General features: G+C 44.5%; 1 protein-coding gene across 6 annotated transcripts in view; it reads left to right on the top strand.

Moving 5' to 3' along the window:
• LMBR1 (limb development membrane protein 1) overlaps positions 1–16,087 on the top strand; it is a 151,187-nt gene that overhangs the window by 28,601 nt on the left and 106,499 nt on the right. For all 6 annotated transcript variants that reach the window (XR_003967335.1, XR_003967336.1, XR_003967334.1 and 3 more), the window contains exons 2-4: positions 3,307–3,379; positions 5,525–5,564; positions 12,446–12,585. Coding sequence is in view for 3 of the 6 variants with exons in the window: in XM_030308893.1 (XP_030164753.1) it covers positions 3,307–3,379; positions 5,525–5,564; positions 12,446–12,585 (253 nt within the window). In the remaining 3 variants the exon portion in view is untranslated. The remainder of the gene's footprint in view (positions 1–3,306; positions 3,380–5,524; positions 5,565–12,445; positions 12,586–16,087) is intronic.

The following is a 16,087-nucleotide window of genomic DNA, read 5'->3' as shown; positions in this document are numbered from 1 at the left end:
CCGAGAAGCAGGCTCCCCCCACCCCCCGTGCTTGAAGGCTGCTTCACCTTGCCTGCCTCCCACTTCCTTGTGTTCTCTACGCCACTTCCCGCCTCATCCCCCGTGTGCCTGCTGTCTCCACTCCCCACGTGTAACTCTTCCTAGAAGAATGTGCTTCTGTTTCACTGAGAACATAGAAGCCCTCGGAAGGGTCTCTGTTGTTATGCTGCTGCCCCACATCTGCACACCTGCCCGCCATGGGACTCACGTGTTCCCTGCTCTCCTGCTCTCGCTCCTCCTCCTCGTGACCAGGGGGTTTCTTTCTGGCTCCCCAACCTGGGCGTGTTGGCTTAGCAGTTCGCCATTTTCTCCCTTGCTTCGATAATTTTTCTCTCTGCTGGAATATGATTACGACTGTGTGTAGCTTTTCTCCTCTTAAAAAAACCCCTCTTCGCAGGCCTCATCCCATTTCTTTTTCTTCCCTTTCCCATAAGATTCCTGGAAAGAACTGGCTACATTTTGTTTCCAGTTCTTCCTCTCTCTTAATCTGCTTCAGTGGGAGTTTTACGTTCAGCACTCCAGAAAAACCTCTCTCGTCAAGGTCACTGACGACCTCCGTGTTGCTAAATCCAGGTGTCATTTCTCAGTGCTCATCTTACTTGGTCTGTCAGCAGCATTTGACATGGCTGATGATCCCCTTTTCCTACACGAACTTTCTTCATGTGGCTTTCAGGACGTCACAGCCTCTTGTATGCCTCCTACCTGCTGACTCCTTCTGTCAGGTTGGCTTCTAAGTGTTGGAGAGCTCTGGGGCTTGGTTCTTGGAATTCTCTGGCTGCACTCACTCCCTAGGATGGAAATCCCATCTGGTCTCAGGGCTTTAAATGTCTATCTGCTTGTGTCTCCCCTGGCACCCCCACCCCCCACCTTAAAAAATCCTAGCTGGGCTCCTTTCCCTGGATTGTACAGATTTCGTATCCAACAGCCCATCCAGCCTCTCCACCTGAGTGGATAATAAGTATTTCACGTGCATCAGCGTAAACTGTACTTTTTAACTTCCAACCCAAAATGACTTCATCATAATCTTTCCCGACGCAGGAAATGGCCACTGTCTCTTTCCGGTTTCTTAGGCCACGCCCTCTCAAGGTGGTTTGATCATTTTTGATAAGTCCACACACAGCTCCAAGTGACCTCTGCTCTGGATGATTGGTGGACGCTCCTGACTGCTCTCGCTGCTTCAGTTGTTCTCCCCACTGTACCTCGAGTGAGCCTTTTCCCTCTGTCATGGACTCTGTCTCCCTCTGCTCCGAGTCCCACCACGGACTCCCATCTCACTCAGGGTAAAAACCAACACTTTACTGTTTGTGAGGACTGGCACTTGTTACAAACTTCTGCACAACAGGTGCGCTTTTTGGAACAAGAACACAGCAGTGAATAAAACCAAGTTCCACCTTCGTTGAGCTTACATTCCAGTAAGAAAACAGCTAACCAGTCAGTAAGCGGTCAGTGGAACGGACGATGAACTTGTGCTGGGTTAGGGGCATGGGGAGCACCGGCAGGGGCGAGGGGGCACACCTTACACGTGACACCTGAGGAAAGATTGGGAGAAGACGAAGCAAGACACGCAGCTGTACGGAGGGAGGGTATTCAAGGCCGAGGGTCTGAGCCAGGAAGAGCTCTGTGTGTTCAAAACGCTGGAGGGAAGAAGTAAGAGATGAGATCTCATCTTCCTGCTCTTAGTTCCCAAAAGTGTACCTGGTGTACCGTAAGCTCACAACAAGTAGTTGTCAAATGAATTTCAGTTAGTGTCTGTCATAAATATTAATGCCCTGTCCGTTTGATCCCTCTGGCTGTAACCTTGTAAATCAGTTTCTGACCAGTCCCCCTTCTTTCCTTCCAGCGCTACCCAGACTCCTTCCATTGTAAACAGTCTTCCCTGACCCTTAACGTCTTCTTGACGAAGATGTTCTATTCCTTTACCAATAACCGGTTTCCTTTTTGACCCATTTCCTACACTCCGAAGGATTTTGGGAGGATGTGGTGATGGTGTTGACATTCTCGTAACCATCTGGAGTTCTTGGTGGGTTCCCAGCAGCAGGCCAGTTTGATGCTTTTTACTCTTGGCTCCTTTTTGGTCACTGTCAGTATGTCTCCTGTCATTCTCCCACTTGTTCCGGTTGTGACACGAGGCTCGCGGTCTTCCTCCATTCTCAGTTTGTCATTTCCTAGATGACATGGTACAGTGGATGTTCACACCTAGATCTAAGGTCATTTTCCATCCTGTGGCCAACATCCACTGTTCAGAAATCCATGCGGAGGGGTGCTCCCTAGACTATCAGCGCCTGGAATTGTTTTGTTTGAGAGTCTTCAAACTATTGGTACCTTGATCCTAGGATCTTAGCTCTAGTAGGACTTTATTTCTAACACACTTGGTCTTTGACTATAATGAGATCTCCTGTTTCATGACCCATCTTCTTTTATCTATCATCCCCATAAAATTAAATGGAATTTAATTTGAATTTAATATTAGAAAAGTTTCTTATTCAACTGCTGTTTATTTTGATATGTGGTATATTTATTGAATGATTATTCCCCCCCCACACACACATTGATTTGTGATGCCTCTTGTATGTAGAACAAAATTACATATATTTTTATATAATAGAATCTGTTTCGTTGATCTGTCAGATTGTGGCACCAGCACACTCTTTAAATGTTATTGAAGCTTTGTAGTATGTTTTGATATTTGGAAGGGACAGTAGTGTCTCATTGACTTTAGTGTTCAGGATTGTTGGTGACGATCTGACGCTTTACACTTCCATATGATTTTGAAAACAATTTGGTTAAGTTATAAAAAGAAAAATCTTCATTGGGCTTTTTCTTCTCTGCAATGATATTAAAAACTGGGCTATTTGACTTAGTTCATATAAATTAGTATTTTATCAAAACTTTATATTAGCAAAATATCTAAAAATTTTACTTTTTTTTTTTTAAAATTTTTTTTTTCAACGTTTATTTATTTTTGGGACAGAGGGAGACAGAGCATGAACGGGGGAGGGGCAGAGAGAGAGGGAGACACAGAATCGGAAACAGGCTCCAGGCTCTGAGCCATCAGCCCAGAGCCCGACGCGGGGCTCGAACTCCCGGACCGCGAGATCGTGACCTGGCTGAAGTCGGACGCTTAACCGACTGCGCCACCCAGGCGCCCCAAAAATTTTACTTTTTTAATAGATTGAATCTTTTTGCCTGTAAATACCAAAGATGTATCTTTTATAATCTTAACAAAGATGTGCGACAAATGTAAATGATCTGTCAATTTTTTTTCAGATATGTTTCCTTCTTTTTGCCGTTCTCTACGTTGTTTCCTACTTCATCATTACGAGATACAAGAGAAAATCAGGTAAGTGGAAACACTGTAATTAAAACTTAGATTATCATGCCAACTGATGTATGGTATTTGGCCTGTGCAGTGCCCGCCCGCATGGTGGTGTCTGTATTTAGTACAGCCGCAATCATGCCACCCAGTTGCCTGGTCCCGAGGGCACTGACGGTACGGCCAAGGAATCTGCCCACTTGCGGGGTGGTCACCCTCTTAGACCCGAGCCCTTGTTTACCACTGTTCTTACGTCCGACTAAGATTAGTGTGTGGCTCTTCAGCATCTGGGAAATTCTAGAGTTTGTGAGGATATATGGGTCCTTGTGACTGGCTCTGACTTTGAACATGCATATCCCCATCCCATCCTTTCTCTGACTGCTGGACTATCTTTACCTTCTCTAGTTAACTTCACAGGTTCTGTGCCGGGGTTTTGTAAGGACCAAAGCAGTTGCCTAGCTGCCTTCTAGTAAATCTCAGCTGCTTCCTGTAGATCACAGGATTTTCCACCTGTGATGCTGGGCTGATTGTAGTGCCATATACATACTTAAGGATTCAGTATATTTAATACTCTTTCTGTCATAATATTAAACTAATTAGAGTTTTGAAAGCAATTGGGAAATAGTGCTTGCTCTAGTGTTTTAGTTTGACTCTATGATTACACTAAAATACTTCGTGGAGTCTGTAATTTTTCAAAAATTTGAAGACCTGCAGATTCAACACAGTATCTTAACTATTAAAAATTTTTTTTAACGTTTATTTAGTTTTGAGAGACAGCATGAACAGAGAGAACAGCATGAGCAGGGGAGGGGCAGAGAGACAGAGGGAGACACAGAATCTGAAAAAGGCTCCAGGCTCTGAGCTGTCAGCACAGAGCCCAACATGGGGCTCGAACCCATGAACCGTGAGATCACGACCTGAGCTGAAGTCGGATGCTTAACTGACTGAGCCACCCAGATGCCCCAATATCTTAACTATTTTTCAGATATTTTGGCATCAGGTTTTAATGATTGTGGACACAGAAGGAGGGGGAGAGAGAGTAAATGAATATAAGCGCACTGTTTAGGGGAAATTAGGAGATGATGAACAGAGAAGTTGGAGATTTATTAGATGATTTTTAGAGTAATGGCAGGGAGGGGTGATGGGTACCCTGGCCACAGCCGATTGTGGGGAGAAGAAACGAAATGGTTATGAAGCTATTAAAACATTCTTCAGTAGTTGATGGTTGATTGAGTGTGGACACAACAGTATAAAAATTAATTGTGACTATATTATTTTATGGTCCTTTTGGTTGTGAAGTTATTTTGGGCAGCGTGTAATTAAGAATGGAGATTGGACTAAGAGAATGGCTCAAATGTGCCATTGACACTGGAGCAGCTGGACACTCGTGATTCCAGAGACTTACGTAGAGAGCCTTTGAGGACAACCCCAGTTAGGTATCGAGGAGGAGGGGCAGGGGTGTTATGTAATATTCTTGTAATTGGATCATACTGTCTTTAGCTGGTAAGTTTACGTAGGATGACAAAGAGGGTTGACGGCCATGAGAGAGAGGGAGAGGGAGAGGGAGGTGGGTGAGCTTTGGGCCAGGGGGCATCTGCTACTTGGAAAAGATACAGAACTTGATACTTTTCTGTCTGTAACTTGAACAATAGTTATGAAGCACTGGGGCAGTGGTCTCTAAGTGGTTTAGAATGGTCCAAGAGAATCTTCATTATTACCACTAATGATGACAAGCTCAAAATATAGAAAAGTACATGTTCTCAAATTCTGAATTCTAATTTTATAATAAAAATTTTTGTTGGATATTATCAACTAAAACATTTCATTCATTAGCAACTACAATTGCACTTACGTTATATGACAATGAACTTGATAGTGGTCCTAATGTTCTACTAAATTTTATTTCTTGAGCACTAAATATTTGGAAAGTTTTAATTTATATAGAGTATTTTTGTAATCAGGATTCTGGTTAATCAAACACTCTTCTCTAGCTGAATTCTATCCTATGTGATTTAATGAGCTTTGAATTTGGATCCATGCTGAAATGAACAGTTGCTTTTTAAAAATCATTTCTGTTCAATAATCACTTTAAGTTTCTATTTTTGTTATAGTTTCTGATAAATGAAACATTGTATTGAAGATAAAAACTTAACACCTTACACATTTTTACAGATGAACAAGAAGATGAAGACGCCATAGTCAACAGGATTTCGTATGTATTTAAAATTCATTTGTTCTGTTTCTGATTCTGAAGTCATAAAGTTTTCAAATTTAATTCACACTTTTGGGCATAAATGTGGAAAAAAATTCACCTAATGTATTACAATGCTTTTTCTCCATATTAACCCTGCCCTTGGAAGCACGCATAAACAAATATACAATTGATTCTTGAACACTGAGGGGTTAGGGGTGCTGGCCCTGTGCAGTTGGAAATCCGTGAATAATTTTGACTCCCCCAAAACTTAAACTACTAACAGCCTGCTGTCTTACTCATAACATAAACAGATGATTAACGTGTGTTTTGTGTGGTTATGTGTGTTACTACTGTATTCTAACAAGTGAGCTAGAGAAAAGAAAATGTTATTAAGAAAATCATAAGGAAAAGACATTTACAGTACTGTCCTATATTTATTAAAAAAAAATCGCTTATAAGTGGACCCATGTGTTTCTAATCCATGTTGTTCAAGAATCAACTGTACGTGGATAATTGAGGATTGTCTCCAGTTAAAATTTGCTGGCTTGAGGACCGACAGTTTTACCTTCAGAGGTTCTAACCTGGAAATGGGCGTATGGCTGGGAAAATTGCTGGGGCCACAGGAAAGAAGACTCGGGCTGTTTGGTCTGCGGAGAAGACTGTGACAGTCTTGGAATAGGGAGCAGGTGCCTGTTCTGGTTAATTGAACACTTACTGGCTGCGAACAGGGAGATGGCTCGGGTGGTTCTTTAGGCTCCGTACAGCTCTCTTCCTGCGTCTGTTTGCTGCTGCTGTTATTGACGAACCCTTTCATGTTTTTGAGGCATCAAACTGGATGGAGGGCAGTAAGTTTCTTTCTGTCACATTTTGCTTGATTAAAATTTGAAATCACACGGGCTGCAGCTACATAGGAGAGTATCTTATTCTAATTCTTTTTTATTGATACTTGAAACACTTTTGGCATAGTTTTGAATTTATAGAAAAGTTAGAAATATGAAAAAGAGCCTCCCCCCACACCCCAAACCGTTTGAGAAGTTGCTGACTTGGTTCTTCATTTCCTTGGGATACTTTTGTATATAATTCCTATAAACAGTGCGTTCTCCTGTGTACCTACCATACAACTATCAAAACAATGAAATTGATACAGTACCACTCTTGCCCCATTCAGATTTCCCAGTTGTCCAGTAATGTTCTGTGTTGCAAAAGCACCGTGTTTGGAATCCACACTGCACGTAGTTGTCCTGTCCCCACCTCTTCAGTATTTCCTTGACTTCCCTGACCTTGATACTTTTGAAGATCGCAGGCCAGTTGTTTGGATTTGTTTTTTCATGATTAATATCAGGTTATTCATCTGTTGCTGGGGCAGGGGGAGGTGAGTAGGAGGGAGGAGGAGAGAGAGAGACCACATGTACTCATACTCACATACACAGGTACTCTCAGGTATGCTGGAACAGTACTCCGCCATAAAAAGGAGTAAAGTACGGACGCATAGTGCAGCATGTAGGACCTCGAAGACATCATGCTAAGTGAAGAAAGGCAGACACAAAAGGCCACAGAATGTATGATTCCGTGTATGAGAAGTAGCCAGAATAGGTAAATCCATCAGTATCGTATGTATGGTTACCGGGGTTGGAGGGGAGGGCAGAATGGAGAGAAATTGCTTAATGAATACAGAGTGTTTTTAGGGGTGATGAAAATGTGGGACTAGAAAGAGGTGGTGGTTGCACAACACTGTGAATACATTGAATCCTACTAAATTGTAAGTTTCAAATGGTTAATTTTATGTTATGTGAATTTCGCTTCAGTAAAAATATTTCCAACTAGTAAGTGACTTGAATAGGGCTGATTTGATTCATAACTGAACAGTGAATATAAATGGACCCTGCGTTACTAGACTGGTAATTTAAATGATTTAAATGCCCTAGGGAAAACATCTGTAACTTTATACTGGGGATTCTTGCTCTGTGGGTTTAAAACTTAGGCCCATAACTTGATTTATATTACAGGATTGGGGGTCTTAGTTTATTCCTAACATCATGACATTTGTGAAAATTCTTAAGTGATTCATATTTTTCTCTGTCTAAATTACGGCTCCCGTAAAAACAGTGTAGATCACTTACCTCAGGAAGCTACAGCGAGTCACAGACCGAGTAAAGGCAAGGATTCTGTCCCAGGCGAAGGAGCTGTGACATGGGTACCACTCTCCTCTCGTGTCGTCTGCGCTCCATTTTTGGTGGCAGATCTGCGCGCATGCATTTGTGGCTCAGTAATCCTCATCAGGCCAGAACACACACTTCGGCTTTCCCCTTGGCTGCACTTCGTCTCCTTGTGCGGAGGCTCAGGGCCCTGCGCTCTTCACCCCGCTCCTCCCAGCTCTGCTGTGGCCGCTGTGTGTCTGGGGCTTTGGGTTCTCCCCGCGGGCAGTGCCCGTGTCATGTGACTGGAGCAGACCTGCCCTTCCTGCAGGCCGACGGGTGTGCACTGACAGTAAAGACTGGACAGAGCCAAGGCCGGTCCGGTCCCTGACCCCTCCTCCCAACGACCTCTTGGCTTCCGCTGTCTTTTGTTTTCTTGCTTCCAGACGGAATGAGTGAGCGTGGGAGGAGGAAGGCAGATCCGGGTTCAGATTCTGAACTCAGGATCGACTTGAGTCCAGAAGAGACTGAGAAACAAAGGATTTGTTTTTCTCTGTGTGAAGCAGAGTTGCCGCTTCACTCTCGTGCCGTGGTGTGGATTAAAACACCCGCGACACAGTTCGCGAGTCGGTGCTCGGTGCGCAAGTCCGTGGGGAGCTCAGCCTCCCTTCTCTCCACCATCTTGCTTTGCCTCGCGGCCTCCACCAAAGAGGAGGGGAAGGCAAGGCCTGCCTGCGAGGAGCCACAGAAGTCCTCAGGTCCTAAAAGAGGAACCCGAAAAGAGCTCAGACGAGTTCTGAAGTGTGACCGGCAGCCCCGGGGGCCGCGGCAGCAGGGTCCCCACGGCGGCCTCAGCTCTCCCGTGAGCACGGAAAGCCTGTTCCCTGGGCTTTCTCACCTCCCTTTACACCCACCTTTGCTTTCTCCTTTACCCTGTGTTCTGTTCTCTATTTGTATCTACTCACGCCCCCAAAGTAAACTATGCAACCAAAAGTTCCATTTCTGAGAGCTGCTGTCAGCTAGTTATTTGATTTGATTTAGAATAAAGTAATTGATATAAAAATAGAATGCCTAACGGCTGAAACTTTTGTGAGCCTCTGCAGGTGAGCGAAGGGCCTCCATGTAGGAGGTGGGCCTAGCACGAGGCACCAGAGCCCAGGGTGGGGGGGTGACCTGGCGTGGGCTCTCAGGGTCTGAGAGGAGGGAGGGCGTTTTCCCTGTGGAGGGAAATCCTGACAGGGGTGTCATTTCGAGGGGTGATGAGGAGCACCACGTGTGTTCAGGGGTCTGTCACGGGGTCAGCGCCCTGGCAGTGTGGGCAGACTGAGGAGGGTGAGGAGGGTGTCCCCGGAGGGATGGCCTGGCCATGGTTGTCAGAGGTCAGTGGGAGGGAGGCAGACAGTCCAGAATGGGGACTCACCAGAGCAGGAGGGCGCCTCTGCATGGGGGTGGGGGTGCCAGATTGCATCCACGGCATTGGTCCATCAAGGGTACGGAAACCTTTGCGGTTAGGGGAGAGGGAGCGAAAATGAACAGAGTTGTTGCGTTGCAGTTGAGAGATCAGTGTGGATTCATGGTTTTTCGGCATAGAGTTATTGAGCCAGATCTAGACGTAAAGGTGGGTTCACGTAAGTGTGTAAATGCACAGATATGCGTGGTGCCTCAGCCTGTTCACTGAGAGCGCAGCACCGCTGGTAGCAGTGAGTATATTTAGCACCCAGATCCTCACTGCTAAGTGTGATTTTCCGCTGACAGGAGCGGGGCTCCCTGAGGGAGAAGCTGACTGCAGGGCTGGGCAGGGAGGAGTTCAAGGCTCGTTTCGTGCACGTGGTGCTGCCAGAATGCAAGGAAGGGCCCCAGATCCGTGCTGGAAAGACAGGTCAAAAGGACCTGAAGCCTTCGAGGGCTTTCACCATCGGTCAGGGACACTCTGAGCGTCAAGATAATGATTGTAATGGATCCCACACAGGATAAAATAGAACAATCTTGGGTTCATACTGTTCAGAATCAGTAAATGAATAAATTGTTTGACAAGGAACAGGATATTTTTCCTAGTTTCTAACTTAGCTTCCCACAAAATACGAATTAAAAGGGAAAAGAATAACGTTAGGGCGCCTGGCAGGTGGTATCCTGACCAGTGATCGGGCAGAACGTGACCACAGTGGGGCAGGCAGGAGTTCTGGGCCACCTGGTAGCCTGCAGAGAGAAGTGTGGAGCGTGGCTTCTGTGATGCTCCTGGCTCCTGGAGTTGAAGATGAGAGGGGTCCAAAGCCGAGCTGCTAATCCCCCCCGGCTCCAGCTTCAGCCTTCTCTGTCATAGTTGGGACCAGCTCCACCTTCCCGTTCTCAGACTAAACACCCAGAGTCAGCCTTGAGCCCTCCCTCTCAGCCCTCCCTCACCCCCCAGGAAGTCCCGTCTGTTCTGTCCTCAGAATCTGCTCCCTGCAGAAGGCGACGTTTCTGAAGCTGTACTCTAACCTGAGGGACGCTTCTGTAGGGTCTGTAAGCTATGACCACTGCTGCCCTTTTTTGACTCGATAGGGACCCCTTGCCAGCGGTTACCTGCACTGCCTCAGCCTTTTCTGAGTAGCTCTGGTCCCGCTGCTCACGGATCGCAGCGTCTTGTCTGTATGTCCAGAGCCCAGTCACAGGACCTGCAGTGCAGTAGATTGAGGACGTGTTTTGTGGAGAGTTGGCATCATTGTTATGGTGACCGTACATTCAGCATTTTCCGGATCACTCATGATTTCAAATACTGTACCTATTTGCATTCATAAGCTTACTTTTTTGTCGGATTACAGGTCCTGGTTTCTGATTTGGAAACTGTGGTTGGTCTTCTTGCTGGGTACGTGGTGGGTGTCATGTGAGCTGAGAGAAGTGAGGAGGGTGGTGCTGAGGGTGCTTCATAGGGCACGTGACACAAAGGGGACCCTGGGGGCAGAGCTGACTGCGCCCAGGGACACGGAGCCATGAAATACATGGTCTCTTGGGGTGCGAGAAGGCCAGGTACCTCCCACTGTAGGTGGGACTGTGTTGTGGAACACACTGGAATAGCTGTGCGGGACCTGGCATGTGGAGATTGTGGGTTGACCTGATTTGTAGCATTGGAAGGAAGAAATGCTGGCGGTCAGGGCAGCTTCCTCACTTGACTTGCGAGGACAGAACCAAAGACGCACGCTTCCGGTCACTGGCTGGCCGTTGCCAGAGCTGGCAGTGGACTGGGATGGAGACTTTTCCAGTGCTTTCCCCGGGAAACATGCCCACTCGGCCAAACAGCTTGTGAGACTTCTGTGTCTGATTTGTCTGTGCTGTGTTTTTGGTACGTGTCACATGGTCTGCATTTAAACACTTACCGGCCATTTACTGAACGGAGGTTTCCGGGTCGTTTTGCCTTTGAAGTAGGAAAGCACTTCTGCTTGTGGCCACAAGATGGCGTGGGCCTCAGTTCCTCGAGTAGGTGTGTATTAGGAACGTTCAGCATGACTTTTTCTTAAATCTTCGTACCTTTGTTTTCACATTTTCCTATATTGACTTTAAAGGGATGGATATTAAATTAAGGTTCCATCTCTAATGTTGGTGAGGTTATCTTTTCTTTTGCCTTGTTGGTCTTAAAAAATCTTTAGATAAAAAATGTTAAGCATTTCGGGCATGTATAACTGAGAAAGTGAAAGCCCCTTAGAATCCTCCTATTCTATGGAATTGTTATATATTATGCTAGGGTTTTTTTGGGGTTTTTTTTATCTCTGTTTTCCTGTGTGTATATATGTGTTTTTTGAGAGGGCTGGTGTGGGGGAAGCATGTTTTTTATTTATTTTTCATGCTTTTTCAGTTTTTTTTAAAATTTATTTTAGACATCTTTCTATATTAGGACATATTAGCAACATCTTATTTTTAAAAATGACAAAATAGCGTTTTAAATATCTTTAATAGTAGAATACTGTTTAATAGTTCCCTACTATTTACTAGTATCACTTATTTTGCCTTTACTCATTTTAAGAGGTAGCTGACCATTGGCTTTGTAAGTTTTTTTCTCTTGAAATAGCCATTTTGGACCGATTTGTTTTTCATACTGTCTTCACAAGTAGTTTTTCGCCTGAGTCAGTGTTTGCATTGCTCTTATGATCTATTTGCCAAAGTTGTTAATTTAATGCCATTGTGAAATAAATATTTAAATTTATTTATTTATTTTTTTTTTTAATTTTTTTTTTCCACGTTTATTTATTTTTGGGACAGAGAGAGACAGAGCATGAACGGGGGAGGGGCAGAGAGAGAGGGAGACACAGAATCGGAAACAGGCTCCAGGCTCTGAGCCATCAGCCCAGAGCCCGACGCGGGGCTCGAACTCACGGACCGTGAGATCGTGACCTGGCTGAAGTCGGACGCTTAACCGACTGCGCCACCCAGGCGCCCCAATATTTAAATTTAAAGAAGGAAAGAGTCTATAGCATATTCTTTGTAAAATGTACGAAGTACTCTGTCTTCGGTGTGTGAATCTTTTAGGGCCTGCTCGTTCAAGTTCACGGGCTTCTCACGGGGTGAGGCGTTGTGGAGTGTGTCTAATTGAACATCTCCAGTCACACAGCATCGTTGGTCTCCTGGTCTCCCAACTACATACACTTAGTGAACACTTCTCCCAACTACACTTAGTGAAATTCTCATGTAACTTTTTGGATTAAGAGATGTAAGAGTTTTCATCCTTTTTGAATTTGTACCGTATTCCTTGCCTTTTCCAGTCGCTGGTGACAGCCGTCTCTTCTCTTCCAGGTTGTGTTTGAGCACGTTCACGCTGGCGGTGTCAGCCGGGGCAGTTTTGCTTTTACCCTTCTCCATAATCAGCAACGAGATCCTGCTCTCCTTTCCTCACAACTACTACATTCAGTGGCTGAATGGCTCCCTGATTCATGGTCAGTATATATTGCTCATTAAAATCACAATGAACGTTTTCGTTTTTTTACTGCCCTGTAGTTTTCGATTTGCCTTGTCTTAATTTGCTGCCTAATTTGCATCTGCCTCCAATAAACCACGAGTCCCTCATAAAATCAGAAAACCAGATTTTACTTACTATTCCTATTCTTAGTTGTGAAAGGCTTTTCTGTTTTACTTAGTCAAGAAGCAGTGTTTATACTTAACAATGATTTTGATAAGTATTCATTTAAGTATTTATTCAAAACTGTTTTTAATTTAATTTCATTTTTTACTTTTATTTATTTTAGAGAGAGAGAGTGAGTTAGGAAGGCGGGTGGGGAGAGAGAGAGAGGGAGAAGGAGAGGGAGAGGGAGAGGGAAAGAGAGGATGAATCCCAAGTAGGCTCCGTGCTCAGCACAGAGCCCGTTGTGGGGCTTGATCTCACAAACCTCAGATCATGACCTGAGCCAAAATCGAGTCAGATGCTTAACCGGCTGAGTTGCCCAGGTGCCCCAATTTAAATATTTAGCAAGAGAATTCTGGTTTATTTGGGTATGTGAAAAGAACTCAGCCTCCATTTGAGACCAAAATAGTAACCATAGTTTTCTACTTTAATTTCCTGTTAGTAACGTTTGTCGTTTAAAAATGTATAACAGAAGGGGGAAAACTTTTTTGTCAGTATAGGCTTTAAAATTAATGGTTAAAAATGGTCAGGGGCGCCTGGGTGGCGCTGTCGGTTAAGCGTACGACTTCAGCCAGGTCACGATCTCGCGGTCCGTGAGTTCGAGCCCCGAGTCAGGCTCTGGGCTGATGGCTCGGAGCCTGGAGCCTGTTTCCGATTCTGTGCCTCCCTCTCTCTCTGCCCCTCCCCCGTTCATGCTCTGTCTCTCTCTGTCCCAAAAATAAATAAACGTTGAAAAAAAAATTAAAAAAAAAAAGGTTAAAAAATGACTTACTGGGGCACCTGGGTGGCTCAGTTAGTTAAGCATCCGGCTTCAGCTCAGGTCATGATCTCACGGTTTGTGAGTTCGAGCCCCGTGTTGGGCTCTGTGCTGACAGCTCGGAGCCTGGAGCCTGCTTCGGATTCTGCGTCTCCCTCTGTCTCTGCCCCTCCCCTGTTCGTGCTCTGTCTCTCTCTCTGTCTCTCAAAAATAAACTTTAAAAAAGGAAAAGGGACTGACTTACGATGGGCAACATAGTATATTGCTTGGAGGCCAAATATACCTGCTTTCCAGTCTTGACTCTTCCATCTTCTAGAAATTTTTAGTGAAGTAAGATATTTTAATTTTAATTTATAAAATATATTAAAAGATCTAATACATAGATCTTTTTTATGTTTCATTGCCCTTCCCCCTTTTTTTCATACTGTGATTTCTTTATGTGTGAAACCCATCAACTTTTTAAGTGTTTTATTTATTTATTTATTTTTTGAGGAAGGAGAGTGTTCACACATGAGTTGGGGAGGGGCAGAGAGAGAGGGAGAGAGAATCCCAAACTGGTTCTGTGCTGTTAGTGCAGAGCCTGATGCGGGGCTCAATCGCACGAACTGCGAGATCATGACCTGAGCCGAAATCAAGGGCCAGATGCTCAACTGACTTAGCCACCCCAAAACACATCAGCCTTTTCTTAGATTTTTGTAAATGTGTTCTAGTTATTTTACTTTTTAACTTCATTTGCTTTTTAGATTGATGGAATTATTAACATTTTTATATTGTCCAGTCTTTTGTCTTCCCTTTGGTCTAATTGTTTTGTGTTTAGAAGATCCTTTCCCTCCCTGAGATGTGACAAATACTGTCTCCCCCCGCTCCCATTTTCTAAACATGATTTTGTTTATGCTTAACTGTTTAATTCATTTGGAGTTTATACAGACAACTCCCATTTCTCTTACCCCTTTGTGTTGAAAGAAATGACTACATTTGCTGTAGAATATTTGGAAGCCAAAATGTATGGTGAAGAAAATTGTTACTCCCAATCCTACAAGCATATAACTATTGTGCATTCATTCTGTGGCCTGTGGCCTTGAATGTGGTGTGTTCCTGTGAGCACAACCAAGTGGAAAACCCTCACGGACTCAGGGTTAGTTTGTATCTCCCCCTGTCCACACATAAGGGGGAGGTTTCCATGCCATTAACTACTTTTCTGTGCGATTTACAATATTGCCTGGAGCTCTGTTAATCATGGAGTGTTTCCAATTTTTTAATTAAACTGTAGTGTACATCTTTACAAATATTTGTCCGTAGGATAAATTTCTGCGATTCACTTGCCAGGTAAGCATACTTGCAGAGGACTTGAGAGGATATTTCCCATCCGCAAAGCTGAAGTCCCCTGCTGGTTTCACTTTCATCGGTGAGGTGGGGGAGGGGCTCCTCTTCTCAGAATGCATCTTTACCACCTGTGGGCATCACTTAAAACCTGCCAATTCAATAGCGAAACATTTCCCCTCTTACATGTACATTTCTTTAATTACTAGTGAGGGTGGACACTTACAAAACAGAGGTCATACGTATTTATTTTTTAGTAATTTGACTACCTGTGATTCCTTTGCTCATTTTTGCAGTGTTTTCTCCCCTCTTTTTGTTTGTTTAAGTTTTTATTTAAATTTCAGTGATGTAACATACAGTGTAGTATTAGTTTCAGGTGTGCAATACAGTGATTCACCACTTCCCTACATCACCTGGTGCTCATGTCAACGTGTGCCCCCCTTAGTCCCCATTACCTATTGCACCCACTGTCCTATCCACCTCCCCTCTGGTGACCGTCAGTCTGTTCTCTGTAGTAAAGAGTCTGTTTCCTGGTTTGTCTCTGTCTCTTGTTGCTACGCTTATTTGTTTTGTTTCTTAAATTCCACATGTGAATGAAATCATACGGTGTTTGTCTTTCTCTGACTTTTCCACTCTGCGTTATATCCTCTAGATCCATCCATGTTGTTGCAAATGGCAAGATTTCATTCCTTTTTATGCTTGCAGTGTTTTTTTAATGTTTATTAAAATTTTTTAAATGTTTATTCATTTTTGAGAGAGAGAGAGAGACAAAGAATGAGCAGAGAGAGAGGAAGACACAGAATCCAAAGCAGGCTCCAGGCTCTGAGCTGTCAGCACAGAGACCAACACGGGGCTTGAACTCATGAACTGCGAGATCATGACCTGAGCCGAAGTCGGACACTTAACCGACTGAGCCACCCAGGTGCCCTAAGACCAGTGAATTCTAAGGGCATGGGTCCACTATAGCTCTTCTTTTCCTGTGAAGCATTGCTGTGATGATGGTGGACGGGGCAGTCTAGAAGTTCACGGATGGTAGTTTTGGCAGAAGCTTTGTGTTCAAGGCAAATCTGTGTCTGAGTGTCTGTTCCAGTAAGGACAAACGCTGCCCTTCCCATGATGGGAGTGGTCCATTTCAGTAAATCTGCCACCAGATAGCTGGCTGATCTCCCCTGGATGTGGTGCCACATTGAGCTCCCAGTGTTGGTTTTTGCTGCTGAGTGATTAGGCCAGTTTGCTGGGG

The sequence above is a fragment of the Lynx canadensis genome, chromosome A2, assembly GCF_007474595.2.
Source record: "Lynx canadensis isolate LIC74 chromosome A2, mLynCan4.pri.v2, whole genome shotgun sequence".
NCBI lineage: Eukaryota > Metazoa > Chordata > Mammalia > Carnivora > Felidae > Lynx > Lynx canadensis.
Note: the sequence above shows the minus strand (reverse complement) of the source record. Positions and strands in the feature narration are given on the sequence as shown.